At 38.1% G+C, this 23,382-nt stretch overlaps 10 protein-coding genes across 10 annotated transcripts; 7 read left to right on the forward strand and 3 right to left on the reverse strand.

Annotated features, from left to right (window-relative positions):
* Positions 1 to 502: 502 nt before the first annotated feature.
* Positions 503 to 853, forward strand: B0P05DRAFT_574383 (uncharacterized protein; the record flags this gene model as incomplete). Its single annotated transcript, XM_051581561.1, has 1 exon — positions 503 to 853. The coding sequence occupies one exon, from the start codon at positions 503 to 505 to the stop codon at positions 851 to 853; it is 351 nt and encodes a 116-aa protein (XP_051431481.1).
* A 91-nt stretch (positions 854 to 944) lies between these two features.
* On the reverse strand, positions 945 to 6,611 carry B0P05DRAFT_477094 (uncharacterized protein; the record flags this gene model as incomplete). The annotated part of the gene is made up of 3 exons (XM_051574948.1): positions 945 to 1,554; positions 1,600 to 1,819; positions 1,910 to 6,611. The coding sequence occupies 3 exons, from the start codon at positions 6,609 to 6,611 to the stop codon at positions 945 to 947; spliced, it is 5,532 nt and encodes a 1,843-aa protein (XP_051431482.1).
* Positions 6,612 to 8,954: 2,343 nt separating this feature from the next.
* Positions 8,955 to 10,532, forward strand: B0P05DRAFT_590403 (terpenoid cyclases/protein prenyltransferase alpha-alpha toroid; the record flags this gene model as incomplete). The annotated part of the gene is made up of 7 exons (XM_051582806.1): positions 8,955 to 9,038; positions 9,086 to 9,162; positions 9,210 to 9,374; positions 9,425 to 9,655; positions 9,703 to 9,919; positions 9,968 to 10,097; positions 10,147 to 10,532. 7 exons carry the CDS (start codon positions 8,955 to 8,957, stop codon positions 10,530 to 10,532), a joined length of 1,290 nt encoding a protein of 429 aa, XP_051431483.1.
* Positions 10,533 to 10,584: 52 nt separating this feature from the next.
* Positions 10,585 to 11,224, forward strand: B0P05DRAFT_581150 (uncharacterized protein; the record flags this gene model as incomplete). The annotated part of the gene is made up of 4 exons (XM_051582078.1): positions 10,585 to 10,664; positions 10,714 to 10,841; positions 10,897 to 11,049; positions 11,094 to 11,224. The coding sequence occupies 4 exons, from the start codon at positions 10,585 to 10,587 to the stop codon at positions 11,222 to 11,224; spliced, it is 492 nt and encodes a 163-aa protein (XP_051431484.1).
* Positions 11,225 to 11,402: 178 nt separating this feature from the next.
* B0P05DRAFT_452544 (uncharacterized protein) lies at positions 11,403 to 11,666 on the forward strand (the record flags this gene model as incomplete). The annotated part of the gene is made up of 1 exon (XM_051573898.1): positions 11,403 to 11,666. A coding segment is annotated over one exon (264 nt), but the record flags the coding sequence as incomplete, so codon positions are not given.
* A 201-nt stretch (positions 11,667 to 11,867) lies between these two features.
* B0P05DRAFT_581151 (uncharacterized protein) lies at positions 11,868 to 12,338 on the forward strand (the record flags this gene model as incomplete). The annotated part of the gene is made up of 1 exon (XM_051582079.1): positions 11,868 to 12,338. The coding sequence occupies one exon, from the start codon at positions 11,868 to 11,870 to the stop codon at positions 12,336 to 12,338; it is 471 nt and encodes a 156-aa protein (XP_051431486.1).
* A 68-nt stretch (positions 12,339 to 12,406) lies between these two features.
* B0P05DRAFT_556039 (uncharacterized protein) lies at positions 12,407 to 14,092 on the reverse strand. The gene is made up of 7 exons (XM_051579863.1): positions 13,730 to 14,092; positions 13,628 to 13,687; positions 13,452 to 13,542; positions 12,788 to 13,389; positions 12,688 to 12,736; positions 12,521 to 12,642; positions 12,407 to 12,468 (listed from the first exon to the last, which is right to left on the reverse strand). The coding sequence occupies exons 1-7, from the start codon at positions 13,892 to 13,894 to the stop codon at positions 12,439 to 12,441; spliced, it is 1,119 nt and encodes a 372-aa protein (XP_051431487.1). The 5' UTR covers positions 13,895 to 14,092; the 3' UTR covers positions 12,407 to 12,438.
* A 586-nt stretch (positions 14,093 to 14,678) lies between these two features.
* On the forward strand, positions 14,679 to 15,308 carry B0P05DRAFT_556051 (uncharacterized protein). The gene is made up of 2 exons (XM_051579864.1): positions 14,679 to 15,027; positions 15,098 to 15,308. The coding sequence occupies exons 1-2, from the start codon at positions 14,701 to 14,703 to the stop codon at positions 15,233 to 15,235; spliced, it is 465 nt and encodes a 154-aa protein (XP_051431488.1). The 5' UTR covers positions 14,679 to 14,700; the 3' UTR covers positions 15,236 to 15,308.
* Positions 15,309 to 15,457: 149 nt separating this feature from the next.
* Positions 15,458 to 17,749, reverse strand: B0P05DRAFT_556052 (methylcrotonoyl-CoA carboxylase beta chain). The gene is made up of 9 exons (XM_051579865.1): positions 17,440 to 17,749; positions 17,322 to 17,382; positions 17,253 to 17,276; positions 17,105 to 17,203; positions 17,005 to 17,044; positions 16,915 to 16,939; positions 16,802 to 16,864; positions 15,855 to 16,741; positions 15,458 to 15,807 (listed from the first exon to the last, which is right to left on the reverse strand). Exons 1-9 carry the CDS (start codon positions 17,660 to 17,662, stop codon positions 15,514 to 15,516), a joined length of 1,716 nt encoding a protein of 571 aa, XP_051431489.1. The 5' UTR covers positions 17,663 to 17,749; the 3' UTR covers positions 15,458 to 15,513.
* A 178-nt stretch (positions 17,750 to 17,927) lies between these two features.
* On the forward strand, positions 17,928 to 23,322 carry B0P05DRAFT_590410 (uncharacterized protein; the record flags this gene model as incomplete). Its single annotated transcript, XM_051582807.1, has 18 exons — positions 17,928 to 18,013; positions 18,058 to 18,146; positions 18,231 to 18,538; positions 18,592 to 18,699; positions 18,745 to 18,809; positions 18,857 to 20,121; positions 20,164 to 20,453; positions 20,501 to 20,669; positions 20,718 to 20,772; positions 20,816 to 20,926; positions 20,976 to 21,009; positions 21,059 to 21,165; positions 21,215 to 21,480; positions 21,524 to 21,673; positions 21,731 to 21,799; positions 21,842 to 22,190; positions 22,236 to 23,012; positions 23,061 to 23,322. 18 exons carry the CDS (start codon positions 17,928 to 17,930, stop codon positions 23,320 to 23,322), a joined length of 4,560 nt encoding a protein of 1,519 aa, XP_051431490.1.
* Positions 23,323 to 23,382: the final 60 nt, after the last annotated feature.

Raw genomic sequence — 23,382 nt, forward strand, 5'->3', positions numbered from 1 at the left:
ACATTCTGGATTATTTTTAGCTATACATCCACTTCTAATTTCGTCCTAGCAAGCTTTCTTTATCAAGGTTACTCAAAAATAAATCACTTCATAAAGAAACCATTCTTTTGTCTCTCTCTTGCTGCTCGAAGAGGAGGTTATTCAAGTACTTTGATAAGACATTTCAATTCAATTAGAGCATTAAACACAATAGTTGTATATTAGCTTAATATATTCATAGGTACTCATACTGGCTAATTCCCATGTTTCTTTAAACAAGAGGTCTTTTCCTGTTTTAGTAGTGCTTCTCGACAAATATAAGGTATATTTTTCTATTTTCTGCTCAAGCATTGATACTCGCTATCCTGTTGAACTTTTTTACAAATAATAGAGATCTTGTAATGATTTGAAATCAATCAGTTTTCGGCCAAGAATATTGTGATTGGCTACTTGATGTATTCATGCTTATTTTAATTTTATAGCTGACTACGCGTCTCTCTTTTCTTTTCTCTCGTATTTTATTATGGAACCAGAACTTCTGAAAAAAGCACTTGACGATCTCCCTCCAGCTTCACTTATTACAGAGATTCCCGAGATACAAAATGCTATTGCACACTTGTTAAAAAGCAACCAAGAAATGATTGAATACGATCCAAACGATCCAGATCTCAAGCAAGCTATTAAAGAAAACAAAGACCTTATCATAAGAAAAGAAAAGCACGTTGATATAACTTTACAGGTGATTCGAGAACGATTAGGAGAAGCAGCCTGGCGAGAAATGGGTAGCAATGTCAAAGAATTCAGAGAAATCCATGCAGAAGCATTAAAAGAAACACGGCGTCCAGATAATACAGAAGAAGGTGTATTTTTATAAAAAATAATAAAGAGATAATTAAGCATGCATTGTAAGTACATAAATATTGCGCATAAATGGGTGTGTGTCTGTACAGTGCAAACAAACTTGGTTATTCAGGTTGTCCTGGCCATGCTGGTTTTTTAGATCCATCAAATTCACCATAAAACCTATTTGACTCAACTACTCGATGTCCTGTTCCTCCAATTGGTGCATCACATTCAGGGCATTTTGACACTTCTGTTGCACCACCACAATCTCCGACGTAATAAGGATGTTGATTTCGACAGACAAACCAGCGACCACCAACAATATTGTAGACAGCGTGATGTCGTGTCTCATCATTCATAGCACTAATTATTTGCTCTCTTTCGTGGTATGTGAGTTGTTGACGATCTTTTTCCATGCGGACCTTTATAGTGTTCACAAGAGCAACTTCAGTCTTGATGTATTTGTTATAGCGCAGTGCTGTATAAGTGGGCTTTTGACATTTAGGACACTGCCAGAGTTTAATGGCTGTATGTTGACCATTCTTCACTTGTGTCTCGAAATACATGTCAAGTGATTCTACAGAGAACACACAACCACATTCAGGGAGTTGATAGGCCTTTTCGCCCTTTTCAAATTCGGACAATTCGCGAAGTGTAATAGAGCATTTAAGGTCGCCATTACAAACAATACAGGGCGGACAGTTTTCACCACATAAACCAGCACATTTATGGCTAAATCTTGGTGAGCATCAATGCATAAACTAATAAGTTACCTACCCGCATTCTAGCTTGATACGACAAGGTTCATTACAAGGAGGACGATCACAGATCTCATAACATTTCTTGGTACATTTGTAATGATCGCAACGGTAAGGGCATTCACTGATACAACGAATACAGTCCTTAAAACATTCTCTACTGCACTTATAGCCATGAGAGCAAACATAATTACACTTTTCAACACAGCGTTCTGTGTGCTGATCAGGATTGGCACAACCTAAATGATAGAATAAGATGCTGCACACTACATATCTATTTTGCTTACCTTGTGCGCACATATGGCCACAAATGAGTTGTTTGGGACAACTAGCTATGCACTGACTTCGATCATGTAAATGGGGAATGCCACATATTCCTTGACACTTGTGTCCACATTCCAATGATTGACTGCAAGGTTCTATACAAATAGGCTCAATACCACATTGACTCGTAACGGTGTGTCCACAATCCAATGTCACTGACTGCTTGAGATCACATTTTAAATTGGCCACCTTCTTATCACGGGCTCTATAACAATGGATTGTCTTGCTGTGTCCACAGGTTAAATCGATATTGACAATTTCTTTGCATTGAATATTTTGGCCATTACCGCCTTGTAACATATGGCAGAGACCTTGCATTTGATGCCCACATGGTAATACAATTTCAGTTTTTTCTGTACATGGAGGACAAACGCGATCCTTTGAGCATTCATAACATTTTTTAAGACAAGCGTGTGTACAACCAGAGGGTCGAATTCGATTACATGGTTCTCTGCAGACTACTTCAGCATGGCTCAAAAAATGGCATTCTTCTTTACAGGTATGGCTATCGCTCATCAATGTATTGCACGGGCGCTGACAGCCACCATTCTTCATTTGAACAAAGTCTTGCCAGCAACCTGCATTAATTGTATCACCGTGTGCATGACATGTGAGACGAATCGAGTTGCCGTAAAGGCCACGGTCTTGCATATAGTTGGCAAACTCTTTCCAGCGAGGATGTACCCGATCTTGTTCTGGTTTACCAATAATAAAAAGTCCATATTTGGCACGAGTCAATGCTTGAGTGACATTGTCCAATGTGCTACAAGAATAGCCAGGTGTGGCAGTAGAAATAATGGTGAATGAGTTTTGTCTGCCAGCGTATTGCTCAACAGTATCAAGGGCAATGTTCTTGAGATTACTGGTGAAGCAAGTACGTTTGGGAATTTCGTCTTTTAGGATCATTCGGATCAAGTATTTCTGTAAAACATTGAGTGTCAGGATAGCGATGCTTGCTTTTTGATAAGGTTGCTGGCTCAAATAAGTGGCGAGAGAAGCTACATAGCGGGCTTCGTTTACTTGGGCATTGGTCACGTCAGACATCAATAAACGCTTATAATACGGGTTAATAACATCATCCTTAGCTGATGGTTGATAGTGAATATACAAGGCCCGTTCTGAAATACCATACAAAGCCTCTCTTGCAGGATATTTGCCATCCACCATATTTTCATCACAAGAAGCCAAAGGCGCTGTGTTGTTATTTCTATTATCGAATTGATGAATCACGCTTGCAATCTCAGAATGCATACGCCATTGTTCCTCTAAATGAGCCTTTTCGATATTAGTTGATTTCCATCGCTCAAACAAGGACGTATCAAGACGGTGAGGTTCACCCACTAATTCAGGATTAGCCACACAAGGTTTTGTCAGGTGATCACTTATGCCCAGCAACACAACATGTTCTGTGCGAGGACCCAAAATAACAGACGATAAAGTGGACTCCAGAATCTCGGATGCTTCATCCACAATGACAGCGCGCGGCCAAAGGCTAGCAATAAAGTTGCGATGAGCACTAGCATTAGCTGCAGTCATACCAATCACTCGCTTAAATCGGCACATATAGATCCATTTCTGTATTAAATTATCGTCATGTGCCTCTGCTGTCTGGATTTGGTCTTGCATAACACCTTGGATTTCTTTGTCGATACGATTCACAAGCACATTGACAAGGCGATGAATCAGATCTGTCTTTTCTTTATCAGAGAGGTAGTTGATGCGGTCTACAGGCGTCTTTCTCCATTCCTTCATCAATGCATCACGAACAATAGCACCTGAATAACTGGCGGATTGATCAAATGGCCAACAGCTTGCATTAGCAATCGAGGTGACATGAACAGACAAGTTGGCCACATTAGTGAATCTATTCTTGATAGTATGACCATCCATGATAGGCAACAAGCCACGACCTGCTCGCTTGATATACTCGTTTTCTAGATACCATTGTGCACACTTGAATTGAGTATAACCCACTTTAGTCACAGAGTCAAACATTTTAGTTCGCTTGTCATGATGAGCCCAAGAGGTCCAAATACCAACATCAGAGATATGGCTTTCTACTCCATGTGTCCGAATATAATCCTTTTCAAGCATTTGACGATACTGGGGTGGAATAGTGGTTGCTAAAAATGAAGGGTCATGATCTTTGGCTTGAGCACGAAGTCCCAACAAAATATTCAGCTTAGCTTGGTTACGTAACAATTGACGCTCTAATTGTTGATGCTGACGATAGTTTTGGTCAGAGGCAGAAATAGTGGCAAGTCGAGTGATTTGTTTGTTCATCAAATTGTCTGCAAAAGGCTCATTACCGAAACGAACAATACCAGGAATGGTGGCAGCAGCCTTAGAGAGAATATCGTCAAGCGTAGATTGTGATTTGGCAATCACAAGCACCGGTTGATGGAACTGACCCACAGTCAGTACTTCCCCCAACAATTGAGCCAATTTAGCAGCCATGAATGTTTTCCCAGTGCCTGGCGCACCTGAGATAATAGCAATACGATGCGACATGGCAAACTTGACAGACTCCAACTGGCTAGGTGACAAGCAGTAAAAAGGCGGCAGTTTAGTTGTAGGAATATTTTGCATATTCAAAGGATCACGAGGCCAGATATCTTTTCCTGGACAAGCACGATAGTTACCATGAGAATTTGCCATAATACACGAAACATCAATCTCTGCATCTACAATATAGTAGGGTGTAGCATCTGCATTGATGGCCAATGCGTTCTCCAAGACAGACTCATCCCAAGCTTTAATTTGGCCAGTTGTCAAGTTATTTGAGGCAGCCAAGATACGGGGCGTAAGTACTTTTGAAAAGTGCTTTTTCTCCATATTGAAGCAAGACTTGTATAACCATTCTAATGTAGAGAGCGTGCTGGCAGCATTGATTCGAAATACAATCATGGTGTATTTGATGTCCCAATTGAGTTTACGCAAGTCATTCTTGTTGATCTGAATAGACACTAGACGGAGTATAGGACCATTGGATCGAGCACTGGCGCGAATAGCTTGACCCATTAAAGCAGTATCTTTAACACTTTTGGAAGCTGTTGATTCAGATTCACTTTTTTCAGGTAATAACAGAACCAAGACACCTTCTTCAAAATCAGCCATGATATCGTCCGTGTCTTGCATGTTACCTAACTCAAACACAACACCAGGCCCAGAAGAATGAAGTAAGATAGTGAAAGCCTTTGGTGTCGTATTTGGGTAGACAGGGTATTTCATTTCAGATGTTGAGCTTTCTTCAAGCAAATCTTGAATCGCCTTTTTGGCAGGTCCAACCATTTCTTCTCTCAACAATAAGAATTGGGTGATAAGATAGTTGAGGATGTCTTCAATCCAAGAGTCATTTGTTTGGTTTGTAATCACAGTCTGATATAGCTTTTCGTATTCCTTTAAATAGTTTATCTTGCCCATGGTTTCGAACATGATAGATTTAGCATTAGGTATCAAAGGTAATGTAAACATCAGATCGTCAGTACATAAGCTGCCCTTCGTAACTTCTTTAAGAGGAAGGGCTTTTAGGATACGCAAACATTCAAACATTTCTGTCTTAGATTCTAGTGCAACAATATTGCCTATTCTTTTGTAGATGCCCATATAGTCCATAATGGGCAACTCTTGTTCAAAACGAAGTGTAGATTGAACTAATATGGTACTGAATCGAAGCATCAGCCTCAAGTCAGAAGGTGTATAGGCATATGTGTTGATAAATCGCATAAAATGTATCTTAAACGGACTCCAGGCTTCCCAAATCTTGTGAGCGATGTCTACTGTCTGTTTGTCATGTATTGGTTTAGATTCCATAGCAATCACAAGTGATTCAAGCAAGAATCCAAAGGTACGAGGAGTTAATTCAGGTAACTTGTTGTGTAATATATAGCCGAGTTTTTTGTGAAAAGATGCTATCAAATTCTCTTGTTTAGGGTTTTCAATGATGGAAATAAAGAACAGTGCATATTCAATGTCGAAATTATTAGGTATAGCTACTGGAGCAGTGAAAGTAGCAGGAGTGTTGTTAGCATAACTATTAGCAGGCATAGGCATATAAGGATGTCCAGAATGCATCATGACAACAGGTACCATTTGATGCGTATTGGAAGCTGGGTTTGTATCGGAGGGCCACATACCTAAAGAAGAGGAGGAATGCGCCATACTGTAGCTAGTATCATAAAGAGTCGAGGATGTGTTGTCTTCAATAGCCCAAGCAGGTGTTTTTCTGTCTACAGCTTCAGCGTATGTTTCGTCCGGCTTTTGTTCTTCTGGTATATTGGTAGCAAATAAATCTGTATTTGAAGAAAAGAAATCGCCTGGGGAAAGCCATTCTGAACGCTTTTTGGATTTTGAGTCTTTCTTGAGCTTCAGGTCAACACCTTCTTCCCATGAATTAATGGCTTCTGATTTAAGGTCTTCAAATTTTCCTACACCAGGCATGAATTTAACAAAACCCAGAGTGTCTATCTTTTGATCCCGACTGCGGAAAGAACCAGATTGAACAGGTGAACTGTGATTTGACAGCCTGTCTGTTGGAATATTTGTACTGCTATTACTGCTGGTGGATGTGTGGTCTGCAGTCCATGATTTGTTAGCTGTTATTGGTGTCTTATTGTGTGCGAACTCTGTATATTCGCTCAAGGGTGGGGTATATTCGTTCTGACTATAAGAGAATAAGCAACAATGACAAGTTATGTATGTATACATACACGGACGTATCTGCTGTCACTTGACTCAGCTTTGAGTTAGAGTCTGTTTCTGTAGGTGATCTGGTGACATGATTAGTCCATGCATTCATTTGCCTTTGTCAACTTACACTATGCTAGATGTGGCAGTGTTTGTTCGATTAAGGCGCCTTGGTCTTGGTGGTAAGACTGAGTCCATGGTGACAAGACTTGAATTTTTTGAAGTTGTTTCATGGCGTTGGTTTTGCTGATCGATAGAGCGAACGATCGAGTTTGCCCTTACGTTTTCTTCAAACGTTGAAAACATATTGACACGAAACAAGAAATGAAAAAAAGAAAAAAAAAAGGATTTTCTTACAGAACTAGGTTTGTGCGCCACTCAATTTGCATAGGTCATGCAAACTTGGATTTTCTTAGTCCTATATTTTGAATTCATTCAAATGCTTTTATTGAATATAGACAAACGCTTTGTGTTTTGTCTTTCTCTTTCTTCTTATGTATACATTACCTTCTATCTCGTTGATCAATAAAAATCATATCTAAAAGGTCTTTGATGATAAAGAAAGGCAATGCAATCATATCACCTATTTTTTTTTCAGGTCTTAATCTGTATATAGCTCACAAGAGAACAATCACTAGTAAAATAAAACATATGTGTTCATTTTTGAATAATAAAAGCTAACATATGAGAAAACGGTCAAAATGACCTTTCAACTAAAAGGTACTGCTCATGAAAAAAGCTCACTTTGACAACTGTGGATCTTCTTTTTGACGTTACAAGATGAAAAATGGAGCTATTGACAAGCTTAAATACTCAAAATGAGCGTCAGAGACTCTAGTTTTGGATCAATGTGTTTATTTGTTCATCATATCATAAAAGTGATATGATACAAGCAAGAAATTTCAGTAGCAAATTCTGTGTATTCTTTATATCAATAGACTCAGAAGCTAAAGAATCTGCAGCTCTTGTCACTATACCAAAGCTGAAGAATTGGAATTGCCTTTTGATTTCAATTTCCGCCCAATGGCAACCTGTATGCCTTGTGTCCATTTGTTCCACATTTGTATTATAACTCGACTATGTTTCTACTTCTTCATGCTATTTGTTATCCCAAATAACATATGGTGGCTTTTAAAAGTGCATGAATAACTCATTTTATGTGACATCTAGAGCAAAAATGCTCAAAACACAGCTTAAGCATGCCAATCTTTGATGGCTCATTACTCGACAACCAGACCATCAACACATCTCATTTTTTCATTTATAACATGTTCTTTGGAGTCCAGGAATTGAATGGTACCATTGTTTTGGTTATTTTGTGAGATTCATTTTTTTGATCCAGTCTAGGTCTGACCCAACCGAAATGAGGTGAAGCCATTTTTAAGTACTTCCAAAGAAAAGAAAAAGAGTTTACCAAGACAAAAATGTCGACTTGATTTGAACATGGCCTTCAAATTTGCATTCAAAGTTGGTTGCACACTGTGAATAGTGGGAAAGTAGCCTTTTTTTTTTTGTGTAAAGAGATTATTAAGTGAATGACTTTTTAACTCATTTTGATGTTGATATTTTTGACTACAAAAAGAGCAACTCTGAATATGGCAATGTCATGCAAGAGACGTATTCGGCCTTTCAAATATTAATTTCTTGCGTATGTGTGCTCTCTGCTTTGATGATCCGCTGTACAAAAGCAGCACGTAGCATCACAGCCTATTAAAGGTAGTATGGCTAGTGTTTGGCAGGCAGATTACACTCTGATCAACTCATACTGAGGATAAAAAAAAAGGCAATGAACGTGAGTGAATAAAACAATGATACAGCTGGATTCTAGGCATAGCCCATGTGCGTGATCTGGTGTCATTAACTGAAAATAAATAAACAACGTACAAGAGCCAGCCAAAGACACGTCTTGATGTTGAGGCAAAATAATTTACTTTGAAATGACTTGCATCAATAAAATAAATGGAAGTTATCCACCTTACTACGATATAGCGATGTATTATGAAGATCCTATCGTGTTCAGAGATCTTTATTGAAGCTTTTGAACACTTTTCTTTATTGCCAAGCATGAACTTCGTACTCTTCAAGCCTATTCAAAAAGTTCCCGAGAGAAAAAGAATGTAACTCTCAGACTCTGCGCTGTACTTTAGAAAGTGCTATCCTCTAAGCCAATGGGGTTGATATGGATGTCACTTGCAAGATCTCAAAACATCAGCTTAGATCGACAGCTCAACTCTTTTTTTTTTTATGATAGTCATGGCTGTTTATCCACTTGAAAGTACAGGTTATTTTCTCATAGAAAGCATAAATGAGTGGTAAAACGGACGATCAATTTGGTCTTTTTTTTTCATATATATTTTACTCGTCATGGGCATTCTAAACGGCAATGTTCCTTTAAGCAACTTGCGTTTTAACGACGATCATTTACCTACAGATACTTCTATAGATCAAGTAAGATCTATACACGTCCAAAAATAAATTGAAGTTAACATAAACAGAAACGAACAGAAGAATCAGTCCTTGAAAAGTTTGTACCTTATGCTCCGAACAATGTTCGCAAACTCTCTTTAGAAAGGTTTGAATACACAAGACATGGATGGAATGTATTGACATGACGTGTAGTATTGAGCTTAACCGAGATAAACACGTTGCTTATTTGAAAAAGGGTCTACAAGGACTTGGGCGTTGGGCAGCAGTACTTGATGCAAGTAAACCATGGCTATTATATTGGATATTACATGCTTTGGATTTATTAGAATACACTTTTGATGATGCAATGAAGCAAAGGTATGGATATGTACATACTCTTTTATATATATAACGTATTGTTGGAATAGATTGATCGATACATGCAAACAATGGCAATTACCTTCAGGTGGTTTTGGAGGAGGAGGAGATCAATTAGCTCATTTAGCAACCACTTATGCAGCTGTGAATGCCATTGCTATCATAGGCATAAAAGAAGCGTATGATCTATTGGACAGAAAGGCTTTATATACATTTCTGATGCGCATGAAACAACCTGATGGATCCTTTACGATGCATGAAGGAGGCGAAATTGATATTCGGTAAGCAACACAAGTGACGGTTCATGGGCCTGATTGTATGATGTTAGTGGCTCTTATTGTGCTCTTTCTACTGCTGCATTAACCAATTTGCTTACACCTGAATTACAAGAGAACTGTATTGAGTTTATACAGAAATCACAAACGTATGAAGGTGGTATCGGTCCTTATCCTGGAAAAGAAGCTCATAATGGATATACTTTCTGTGGTTTAGCTGCTATGAAAATCTTGAATGGGATGGATGCATTGGATATGGACAAGTTATTGGTAAGCACACAATCGACAGTTTTAAAAAAAAAATAACAAGTTTTCTAGGCATGGTGTACTGGGCGTCAAATGAGTCTTGAAGGTGGGTTTCAAGGCAGAACAAACAAGTTGGTGGATGGTTGCTATTCTTTCTGGGGTGCTGGCGATTTCCCTATTATCAATGCAGAACTTCATATGGGTAATAGATTAGACTAAAAAATAAGAAGCACACTAACATGATAGGATAGATGACTATATGTTTGATAGAGAAGCATTGCAAGAATATATTTTATTATGCTGTCAATCTAACTATGGTGGTTTGATAGATAAGCCTGGTAAAGGAGCAGACTATTACCATACATGCTATTGTCTTTCAGGTCTATCTGTAGCACAACATTCCATTCAGTATGTTCCTGTAGATCAAATTCAACAAGGTGGCCTTTGCTCTCTTTTATGGACATGTAAAAATGAATACATGATTGTGGGTGATGTAAACAATACCTTGGCTGCTTCACACCCTATTCACAACATTACAATGCGAGCAACAAGAAACATGATCCATTACTTCTATCAACAAGAACTCAAAGACATTCAACATTTGTTGCCCTTGGATGAGGAAGCCTATGATGAATAAAAAATTATGCTCATTTAATGTCCGTTTTTCTTTTTTTTTTTTCTTCTTCTCTATGAGTCACTCACCTAATTTGAATGCACAACCTACAAAAGGTATATTAAAGAAAGCAAAACAACCAAGTGATGCTGGAAGGTAAAGTCAATAAGAAATAAGGATGTGTAGACTGATATATGTACAATAGGTTAAGATGGGATGAAGCCAACCTTGAACTGACCGAGTCACAAAAGGACTCTACCATGAAGGTAGATGAACCCAAGACACCTTATGTTCGATATGATGCTACAACAGACCAAGTACTTAATATGGATGGTACATGTTCAATAGATAGATAGATAAGCTTTTATTGACGCGATGATATGATTAGATATTCCTGGTATTCCTCAATATCATCATGAATCTGAACCTGAAGAATTCACTTTGGATGGAGGTGTTGCTTCTGATAAAAAGTCACGTAGAAGAGTGTCTGTCAGTGATGATGATTGGGAAATTGATGAAAAAGAAGAAGAAGATGAAGAAGGTAAGCCATTGTATCTTTGTATCATGGCCTCATTATCTGTTTAGCCAAGAAGCGTCATGAAGAATTTTTGCGTAAAAGAGCCATGCATTATCATATGGGAGCAGCTTTACGCCATGATAAAGAAGATGAAGAAGAAGACGAACAGACAATACCACCTGTACCTACTTCTTTATAAGTGGGTATTTCCTTGTACGACTTTCTCTCTCTCTCTCTCTTTCTCTTTCTCTTTCTCTTTCTCTTTCTCTTTTTTTTTTTTTTTGATTTTATAAACTCTCTTTCTTTTTTTCTTTCTGATTTTTCTTTCTTACAAAATGACAAATATTCGTAATCATCCTTATCATTTTGAACATGTATTACAACCCTCAGTAGACTATGGACAAACAACACAATATCATAATTTTACTTGGCTTGTCTTTATCAATGCAAAATGGATACCTTTTGCAAGTGCCAATCAACATAAACTAGAACAAACATTAGGATTAGGCGGTACTTTTGTGGACATTGAAGACTGTCTATTTCCTGGTGTGAAACGAGTACGTGTCTTTCCAAAAGCGAATTATTTAAGCTATTTGGGTGTTAAATATCGATTATCAAGAGTGATGCAACCACATCAATTTGAATTTGATGCTACAGAACAAAGACAGCAACAAGAACTGGATGAAAATGATCCTGCTATGAATCGAATACTACAACCAAGCAGGTTTATTGTTATGGATAATCTATGTAATACATCTCACGTGAACCTATAAATTTGATCATCCCTCTCTCTTTCTTTCTTTCTTGATAAGCCACTTTTTTTTTTTTACTTTCTTTTACTAATGACATTACCATCCCATCAACAAACACAACGTCTCGATCATTTATTTACGGCAAGTTATCGTATGTTTACTGCTTGTCCGTCCTTGAGTCGATATTATATGAATGAATTTCAAAATACATTGACAGAATATGAGTTAACTTCAGCTACAGAACGTCTTTCTTGTTCTAGTTGTGGACAAATTCTAGTACCAGGGTTGAATTCACAAGTACGACTGATATCTAAGAAAAGACAACATAAGCCTAACAAAAGTTTGATTCGATCAATGTGCTTTACTTGTCGTCACACAAAGATATACCATGGCTCTTACAAGAAAAAGATACCCACTGAAGAAACAGCACCTCCAGTGATTGAACAAGGCAAGAAAAAGAAAAACAAGGGAAAAAAGAACAATCTAAAAGCCTTGCTATCTAAACCTAAGCCAAATACCTCAACAACAGGCGGTCTCAGTGATTTCTTATCCTCACTTTAATAATAAATTTTGTTCTGAATGCTTCTAAAGTGTTCCTTTTATTTATTTATTTGTGATGGTATGGTCGATGGTGAATTTCGATTGGAGGCTTCTTCATTATTTAACAAGTAAAATGGGTAGTGTTTTTGATCTGCAAAAGTTGGCATGTTATTATTATTATTATTATTATTATTAGTACTGACAGCTTCTTCTGTTTGAGAACATATCGAGGATGTTCTTCGCGGTCTTGCTGAATCACTTACAGTACCATCACTTCCATATTCATCTCTTCTATGCCTCTTTCTTGGTCTACCCACTGGGCGTGCTAACAAGAGATCAATCAAGAGAAAAAGAAATGAGTCAGGCTTACCTGCTGCTTCATTCTCAGCCTTAAAATCAGAAATATACTGTTGGTATTTCTAATCCCCCCTCTCAGCATCAGTCTATCATTTCTATGTGTTATGGTTTACCTTAAAAGCGTCTGTCTTTTGATATTCTTCTACTTTCTTTAAATACTCTTCCCTTGCTTTCAACGCAATGGTCTCATACATTTCTTTTTCTGCTGGGGTGATATTCTTCCATCGATCACCAATGATCTTGGCTAGATCAGTAAACGACTTGTTTTGTTGCTTCAGTTCTGCTCGTACATCATTCGAGAACATCACATAAGCAGAAGGTGGTTTTAAAGGTGCGTTTATGTCTGGTTTAGCATGGCGATGATACTTGCGTTTCCATAATCGATGGACATTATCACTGGTTACTGCTTCTTCTTCTGTAGAAGACATGCCACTGGCTGTGTTATGGATCATCGTGCCTGCCGATGGAGAATAGTCATTTGGTATGTAGGAGGCTGCAGAAGATGGAGAAGAGGTGTTGAGGTGAGAAGAAGTTGACATGTGGATGTCGTTGGTGGGTTTGGATTGAATGGATGTACTGGGTGCAGGAAAAGATGGGTTAGTGACATGAAGGCGTTGACCAGGGGGAGGTTGGGCTGGTGGTGGTGGTGCTGGTTGATGCATCTGATGTTGTTGTGTGGGTGGTTGGGGTGGTTGAAATGGTTGTGGAGCATAGTCTAGTTTGTTTTTAATACAGGATCATGTTAAAAATAAAATAAAAAGGGGGGGGGAGTTATACCTGTTAGATCCTTATTGTTCAAGATAGGTGTGATATTTAATGGAATATGAGGCGATATTCCTTTCGCATTTGCTATGGCTCTTTGGAGGAGCTACAAATAGAAATGGGTTATAAGTCATCTACAAGAACATCAAATTCTCAATCATCATTTTTCGTCATATCAAATAGAAACATACTCTACGATGCCCTCGTTTGACTTGCATCTGTATTAAATCTGATTCTGTGATTTCTAGCAGCTATGATAAGGTAAATAGACATTCATGATATGATATACCTACAGATTCTAGTCTGTCAAACCCTTCTTCCATAAAGATGTCAACATATTGAAATAGACCACACTGAGATAAAAATGCTTCTACTTGTTGTTGGTGTATGTGTGTTGGCTGGCATAAATCAATAGGGTTATCATTCGTTGGTGGTGGTGGTGAAGACATGTTTTGCATAAAAAAATATATATGTATAAATTTAAATTCTGTGGTCGAGATGGTAAAAATCGGCTTCTATTTAGATCTTCATTCAGGAAAAAAAAAAGTAGTTACTGACAAGCATACGTTTATTTCTTTCTTTTTTTTTTTTCTTTTTCTTTTTTTGTTTGTTTCCTATAAAGAATAAGTCTTTTTGCTACAAAAAAAAAATTTGTTTTAAGGAGTGAGAGTAAGAGAAAAAAGAAAAAAAAGAAAAAAAGGATTTTTTTTAAAAAACAAAAGGGAAATACACATACACATACACGCAGCAGTTTATATATGGGATGAATGACGCAGATAAACTCGATAGAAGTCTCAAGAACAACATAGAACAATGTTCTATCGATAAATGTTTATTTGAATTTTCTATTTTTTGACATACCGCTTTATTTTATTCATTTTGTAACAATCAAGTTCAAGTACCGAAGATACATCAAAATAAGATATATACACTTTTAGAAGATGCTAATTTATATATCCTGTTTCTTTTTCGATTTTTTACAAATTAGTTTGTCCTATCCTATTCTATGAAAAAAAAAATTGTATTTTTCTCTTTTTCTCTTAACATAACAATAGCATCATTAAAAACATTACATCAAACAAACATATTTATTTTGTCATTTATAGGATGGAATAACCCATGTTGTTACCTCCTAGTTTCTGTAAGGTACAATGGATAACAAAACTTATTTGACATATTTATTGTGTTACCTATTGTGACTGTATTCCATGATTTCAAAACAAAAAAATAAAAAAAAAAAAAAAGAGAGGCTACCTTGTTCACCATGTCACCATCTCAAGATCCACCACCTACAACAGCTTTACTTACAGGCGCAGCAGGAGCTTTTGGAGCAGGTCTCTTAGGCGCCATTTGGCATACGAAAAGAAAACAAACACAACGCATGGAACAAGAACTGGCTGAAGGAATTGTTCATACACCACATACACCTGTGCCATATACCCCACCCAAAATGACACCTGCAGAATATGCTGTGGCTCGAAAAGAAGCGTCACTTTATGCAGTGAAAACATTGGGTTATGGTACATTATTGGCATTTAGTGGGGCTGGTTTGATCGCATTGGGTGTAGGTTATTGGCTTGATGTTCGCAATGTAAGTGTTGGGATGATAGAAAGTGTATTGATGTGTGTGTGTCTCTTTTTTTTTTTTTTTTTTTTTTTAGTTTAAGGAGTTTTCAGATAAACTTCAAATTATTGTACCTAAACAAACATCCAAGTTGAGGCAAATGTTGGGAGGAAAAAAGCTGGAAATGACGTCAGAAGAACAACAAGAATTAGATAGCATTCAAATGAAAGATTAAAAAAGAGAAACCTATATTATTTGCTCGATCTGTTTAAACTAGCGGCGGATGATCTATGCGCTGTCTGAACCGGGAAATTGAATGAGTCAAGTTAGTAATCATAAATAAGCTTTGATGGATAAGAATTCTATGTTTGAAATTGAAAACACTGTTTCATAGTGATATACATCTTTTCTATGCTTATTTGGTCATTGAATACAAGTCATAGGATAAGGAAAGCAGTTTTGTTTTTGGGAAACAGTATGTTTTATTTTTGTTCATTTAGACATTCTAATTCTTTACATTCTAAAGACACCAAAGTTCGTCTTCTCAATAGGTGCATTCAATGAAGCACTGAGTGCTAAACCAAGCACAGTACGAGTATCTCGAGGATTAATGACACCATCATCCCATAATCTGGCACTTGAGAAATAAGGATGACCTTCAGCTTCATACTTTTCACGAATAGGTGCCATAAACTTTTCTTGTTCTTCTTCAGACCATGTTTGGCCCTTCTTTTCTTTACTTTCTCGCGTGATTTGTGCTAATACATTAGCACTTTGTTCACCACCCATGACAGAGATACGAGCATTCTATCGGTCGATGAGTTCTATGTTTCAATCAGGTTGATTTTACTTACAGGCCACATCCACAAGAACCGAGGAGAATAAGCACGACCACACATACCATAATTACCAGCACCAAAACTACCACCGGTAATCACAGTGAACTTGGGCACACGAGCACACGAGACAGCATTTACCAACTTGGCACCATTCTTGGCAATCCCGCCTGCTTCAGCAGAAGAACCTACCATGAAACCAGTAATGTTCTGCAAGAACACAAGAGGAATACCACGCTGAGAACACAACTGGATGAAATGAGCACCCTTCAAGGCAGACTCAGAAAACAAGATACCGTTATTAGCGACGATACCGACAGGCATACCATGAATGTGAGCAAACCCAGTGACGAGTGTGGTACCGTAGTTTTCCTTAAACTCAGCAAATCGACTGCCATCGACAATACGAGCAATGACGTTCTTGCTGTCAAAGGGCTTTTTGAGGTTGTCGCCGACAATGCCACCAAGCTCATCAGGTGAGTATAAGGGTTCTTGAGGGACACAGAGATCAAGTTGGGGTTTCTTGGTGCGGTTGAGTGTGCCTACAATACGACGGGCCAAGACAAGCGCGTGTTCGTCGTCAAGGGCATAGTGGTCTGTGACACCAGACGTGCGGCAGTGGAGATCAGCACCACCCAAATCCTCGGGACTGATGACTTCACCAACGGCTGCTTTCACAAGAGGAGGTCCAGCCAAGAAGATGGTACCTTGTTTCTTGACAATGATACTCTCATCTGCCATGGCAGGTACATACGCACCACCTGCTGTACATGAACCCATGACAGCAGCGATTTGAGGAATGCCCATTGAAGACATATTGGCTTGGTTATAAAAGATACGGCCAAAATGTTCACGATCAGGAAAGACGTCGGCTTGTCGAGGAAGATTGGCTCCTCCAGAATCAACTAACATGTTCATGAGTCTACAGATATAGAGGGAGGAAGTGGCTTATGTAACACACATACCAAGGTAAATACAAGGCAAATGATTCTCTTTTGCAATTTCTTGAGCACGAAGATGTTTCTTGACTAAAATGACATGTCAGTTAAACATTCTTTAAAAACCATTAATTCTTTACCTGTAATGGGATAATAGGATCCACCCTGTATACCGGGTGAGAAAAAAATATATATATATATAAAAAAAGTAGGTGTGCTGTAAGACTTACCTTGACAGTTGGATCGTTGGCTACCACCATACATTCAACCCTTTGTTTTAAAAGTCAGTCCACATTCCCACGACTCTTGTGTTTTTTTTACCACACTTACCCATTCACGCGTCCAATACCAGTGATGATAGAGCCAGCAGGTACTTCTTCATCATAGAGTTCATAGCCTGCTAAAGTAGACAATTCAAGAAAAGGAGAACTAGTGAATCCCATAAGTTATGTGGCATGTTGCTATCCGATGTACTTACTTTGGATCCAACAAACGATTGATTCTATCATGAATAAGCATACATGCTATCCTATTGAAATCAACTTACCTGTCTCTGGGTAACATTTTCTTTCGAGACAAATGTCTTTGACGAGCAGCTTCTCCACCTCCTTTTTAAAAGATGGTTATATATATATATATGATGGTTTCTATCTCTAGCCACTTACCCAACTTGATCTTTTCTGTCTTGAGGTTCAAATCATCCACTAATCTTTGCATTCTCTCTGCGTTCTCTTTGAATGAAGCACTGGCAGTTTCTACTCGGTTAGGAATGACAGAAGCATTGTCTTCATGAAGAGAATGATAATGAGATTTAAGCACAGAATGAAATGCAGCTGGTTGACGAGTCAGTGCATAACGTGTTTGATGAACAAGTCTTTGAGATAACATTTTAAAGAAGAAAGAAAGAAGAAAGAAAGAACAAAAGAAGATGTATAAAAAGGTACAGTTTTTCCCACGACGCACACAAAAGAAAGAGAGTGAGAGCATCCAGCATTACAAAATAATCTGGCCAATCAAGCATGCTTCTTAAAGTTGCACTGAGTAAATCTTGTTTAGTCGTACACACATTGGGCAACCTTGATTGGCCAGATTATTTCAAATGATACTATGGTGCATTATCTTTTTTGTTTTTGTTTTTTTTCTGTAATATAGGATGGGCAACAACATCTCAAATTTCACAGACATGGCTACAATAAGTAGTTATGTGAATGTGCTGGGCGATGTTTATTTTGAAAAGAGGTAATAAAACTAGACATAGGGCCTATTTATGTAATGACTTGTAGTATTGGCACAGCTCGATTCATGAAGACATTACGTGCAAGACATACAGATGGTTATGTGATCATCAAATTATTCATTAAACCAGAATCTGGTATGGACTTGTCTAGACAAGTCAAAAAGATCAAAGGCAAGTAGATTGCATCCACGCGTCTTTCTTGTTGACAATCACATACAGAGGAATCCAAAGCATTGATGAATGTACCTAATGCATTCTACTTTCAACGAGTGGTGGAAGATGACCGTGCTACTTTTCTTGTTCGACAATATCTATATAGTAGTCTTTATGATCGTATCAGTACTCGACCTTTTCTGACGACGATTGAAAAGAAATGGATTGCCTATCAGTTATTAAGAGCAGTAGCAGACTCGCATGAAAAAGGTGTCTATCATGGTGATATCAAGACAGAAAATGTACTTGTTACTTCTTGGAATTGGGTGTATTTAGTAGACTATGCTTTCTATAAGCCTACTTATTTACCAGAGGTATGGAGACAATATGATGGTGCATGCTATTCATGTTTTTATTTTGTTAATAGAACAATCCAGCCAATTATTCGTATTATTTTGACACTTCTTTTCGAAGAACAGGCTATATTGCCCCTGAGCGATTTTATGGACCTGAATCCGAGATAGAGCAACGCATGGTAAATAGCAATCCAATGTGCATAAAAGAACTTATTTGTTAATAGAACACACTGGCTGAAAATGAACATAAAAGTGAACTGACGCCTGAAATGGACATCTTTTCAGTAGGGTAAGGCCTCTACTCCATTTGCTATATAGAGTACTCATAGGACCTAGATGTGTGATTGCAGAATTGTTTCTTGAGGGCACACCTTTGTTCAACTTGTCTCAATTGCTTAAATATAAAAGTGGTGATTATCATCCTGACACTGTACTTGATCAAATAGAAGACAGACATATGCGTGATATGATCAAACATATGATTCAAATGGATCCAACCAAACGATATTCAGCAGAAAAGTATTTATCAGAATGGCATGGAAAAGCATTTCCTCACTATTTTTATTCGTTTCTGTATCAATACATGAGCGCATTGAATCAAAAGGTCCATAGTCCACCAGAACAGACAGATACTACCATTCTATCTGCTCTTTCTTCAGCTTATCCTAATGTTAACACAAAGCTGACAGATGCAGATGAAAAGATGGAGCATGTATTTGATGATTTTGAAAGGATTCTTTACTTTATATCGTCGAGTGATACAGAAAGAAAAAGAGCAGACAGTACAGCCTCTTCTATTTTACTTGCGCCTGTTAATGTGTCTACTACCAACACATTCACAGAAGAAGAAGGATCACTTATTTTACTCTCATTTATTTGTTCTTTGATCAGAAATACACTTTATCCCAGCAGCAAACTAAAGGCATTGGACATTCTGCTTGGCTTGGGTGAAAGATTACCTGACGATGTCAAACTGGATCGATTGGTCCCTTATCTGATTGCTTTATTAACAGACGAATCTGCCCTGGTCAGAGCCAATGCGATCAAGACACTCACTCAAGTCTTGTGTCTTGTCGAATCCATCTCGCCCATTAATGCCCGTATTTTCCCTGAATACATTATACCCAGCATCCGCCCATTTTCCACAGACCCTGATGTTCTTGTTCGATCGACCTATGCTAGCTGTATTGCCTTATTAGCCGAGACAGCATTACGGTTCTTGGAAATGACACAACTGTTAAAAGCAGACCATGTCTATCCACTTCAAGATACTGATTCAGAAGATCTGGATTTCGAGTCTGCCTATGACTCTTCCTTGCAGGATTTACAGGCTGTGATTCAAGAACAAGCGACCATTTTATTGATCGATAGTGAAAGTGCTGTCAAACGAGCCTTGTTGACCAACATTACTTGCCTCTGTGTGTTCTTTGGAAGACAAAAGGCAAACGATGTCCTGTTGAGCCATATGATTACTTATCTGAACGACAAGGATTGGATGTTGCGAAGTGCTTTTTTTGAAAGTATCAAAGGTGTAGGTACTTTTGTAGGTGCTAAAAGTCTAGAAGAATACATTTTACCTTTGATGATTCAAGCCTTGACAGGTACGTTTGTAATAACAGACTGAAGCTTACCCATATGCATAGATGCAGAAGAATTCGTGGTTGAAAAAGTCTTGAATTCATTGACAAGTTTAGCAGATCTAGGTCTGTTTCCCAAGATGAAGCTATGGGAACTAGTAGGCGTCATTTGGCCTTTGATTTGTCACCCCAATGTCTGGATTCGATATGGTGCTATTGGGTTTATTTCCTCAAGTGCTAAAAATCTACCAAAGACTGATCTTTGGTGTATTATCTATCCTATGCTGAGACCCTTTTTGAGATCCGATATTGCTCAAGTGAATGAAGGCACCTTATTAGAAAATGTAGAGACACCTGTAAGTGTGTCTATAGTTCTTTTTTATATATGTATTAACAAACTTAGATTTCTCGCCAAGTCTATGAACAGGCCATCGTTTGGGCTACAAAAGCAACTGTTCAATCTAATTTCTGGAAGCAACAGATCAGTAAACCTATCAAAGATATGATGTCGTTTAAAGCACCTCGTATGTCAATGGCAGCATCCAACACATTCATGAGCAGCAGTAAACGAGGTAAGTGAACAGCATGGAAACATCAGTATCTTATTAATCCATTCTTAGGGTCTTTATTTAACAGTAGCATCACAGCAGAAGAGGAACAGGATCATTCAAAAGAGTAAGTTGCTGAAATACATGCCATGGATTCAACAAGCCATTAGGGATCAAATTTTCTTGGAGCGTTTAAGAAGTTTTGGCATGTCGATAGAAGATGAAGACAAGTTGCGATACATGCGAGAATATATTTACAAAGTGAGCAAGACAAAGATGAGGTAAATTCAAAAAAAAAGAGGTTAAATACTCACTCTTTTTTTTTTCAAGTCGGCCAAAAGCCATTGAAGAACAAAGCTTGATGGTAATTATATATATATATATATATATATATAGACTAACATAAAGAGTAGAAGGGTGACATCTTGTTGAAAAACCTTAATGTGACGCCCATGACTGTGTTCTTACCTGACTTGTCTCAAAAGTTACGCAGCATGAAATCAAAGCAAGGGGATAAGCCGTGAGTATACGATAGGAAGCTTGACTGTATATATTCATCTAAAATATAGTCATTCTTCACCCAGTCTTCAAGTACCCAAATCAATGCGTACTCAGTCTCGAGAAGATTTATGCAAACTCAATCGAATTGCTAGCCAACCTCATATTCAGGCACTCTCACCCAGTATTGTTGATAAAGAAAACCATAACCATTATCAAGAACCAGTGACAGCCATCCCTATTCAGAACAAGATAAACTACCGAACCTCACCTATTCCTAGTCCTTCAGACTATCACTTTGGATCGAGTGTGCCTAAAAGCCTTGAAAGGCCTAAAAGTAGGTTATACACAACATATCATGGTACTCATAACCTTCGTAGGCATTATCTTGACCATGGATGCTATCAAGAACAAACATCACACACTAACAGAACCTGTTGAGTTGAGCTTATTATCCAGTCAGACAAAATCACAGAGTATCCATGATCATGATGATCCACCCAAGGAACCACCCAATAAAGTGAGCTCAAGTAAGTCTATATAACACATCTACTTTGTATTCATTGTCCTTTTTTTTTTTTTACAAGTTGGATATGCTCACTTGCACAAACTATTGTACAAAATTGCAACGGAAGCATTCCCCCCTCATATACCAGGTAATGCATATATAGATATTGTATGATGCTTACTTTAGTTAGAATTTGCTGGAGACCCTTCTGTTATGAAACGTATCCGCAAACTCACCAACATGACTACACCAAACACTTTATACAACTGGAAGCCTGAAGGCATTTTGGTGGCCCATTTCACTGAACATACGGGCTCTATCAATCAACTAGCCATTTCTTTTGACAATCTCTTGTTTGCTTCTTGTTCTGATGATGGTTCTGTCAAGATATGGGATTGTTCTCGACTGGAACGGAATGTCACCAATCGATCCAAAGCCACTTATAATCAACAGGGAGGTCGTATTAAATGCTTGACATTTGTTCAACACACTTACAGTATTGCTGCTGCGTCTGACAATGGAAGCATCCATATTTTTCGGTAAGTGAAAGACTCAGATGGACATGGCACTGATGGACATGTTAGTGTGGATATTCGTAATGCAGGTTCAGCACTCAAGTTTGGTAAATGCATCACCGTACGAGAATATCAATTGATGGACGAACATGCTATTCTCATGCAGCACTTGACAAGCAATGCTTCAAACACAATGACAGGGTCCAAATCAATCTTGATGTTTGCTACGACCAAAAGCACCATTTATGCGCTTGATCTATTGACGATGGAGACGATCTGGAAGCTGCAGAACAACAAGAGCCATGGTGTGATTACTTGTATGGTCACTGATCCTAAACATGTCTGGTTACTCGTAGGCACCATGCGAGGTATTTTGACATTGTATGATTTACGGTTCCAAATCCCTCTCAAGTCGTGGCTTCATCCAAGCAAGAGTCGTATCAGTTCATTGGTGTTGATGGCCGATCCTCGCGATACGCAGGGCGAGAAGCATTTGGTGAGAATAGCAGCAGGAAGAAACGAGATTTCTGTCTGGGATCTAGAATCATTGACATGTTTACAAGTCTTTGCTGTCAAATCAGGCGATGAAAAGACCACAGGTGTCTTGTTGGAAGCCTACAAGGCTTTAGAAGCTCCCTCTGATAAAGACATTTTGTTAAACACATTTACCAACAAGGAATCAAATCTGGTAGAGAATTCAGTTCGAGCCGTCATCTCACCTCTTCATTGTCCGTTTATGATCACAGGTGGTACAGATCGAAAGATCAGATTTTGGGATACGTCTCGGGTGGAGAATTCGGGTGTTGTTTTAGGCTTGGAAATGGATGAACCCAAGCCAAGATACAGGTTTGTTCAAATCATATCCTTTTTTTTTTTTTAATCAAAACATGATAGTACAAATACATTTGATCATATGAATTTTTACTTTGAGTTTACACATGCCAATCGTCAACAAGGTGCATCCAACTATACAAGTCGTACAACAGCAGCCACAACCACAACCATGTCTATGTCTCATCATGCAAATGCCATTGCACAACAGCAGTATTTGATGAGAAATCATACAGATGCCATTACAGACATGGTATTAACAGAAGCACCTTATCCAATGATTATCAGCGGTGATCGAGATGGTGTTATCAAGGTTATTTCTTAAGAAAAATAAGTCAAAGTCGAATAAAGAGTATTTTTTTTTTTACCATCCTACAGAACGACT

The sequence above is a fragment of the Gilbertella persicaria genome (assembly GCF_025201335.1).
Source record: "Gilbertella persicaria strain CBS 190.32 chromosome Unknown B0P05scaffold_44, whole genome shotgun sequence".
NCBI classification, from domain to species: domain Eukaryota; kingdom Fungi; phylum Mucoromycota; class Mucoromycetes; order Mucorales; family Choanephoraceae; genus Gilbertella; species Gilbertella persicaria.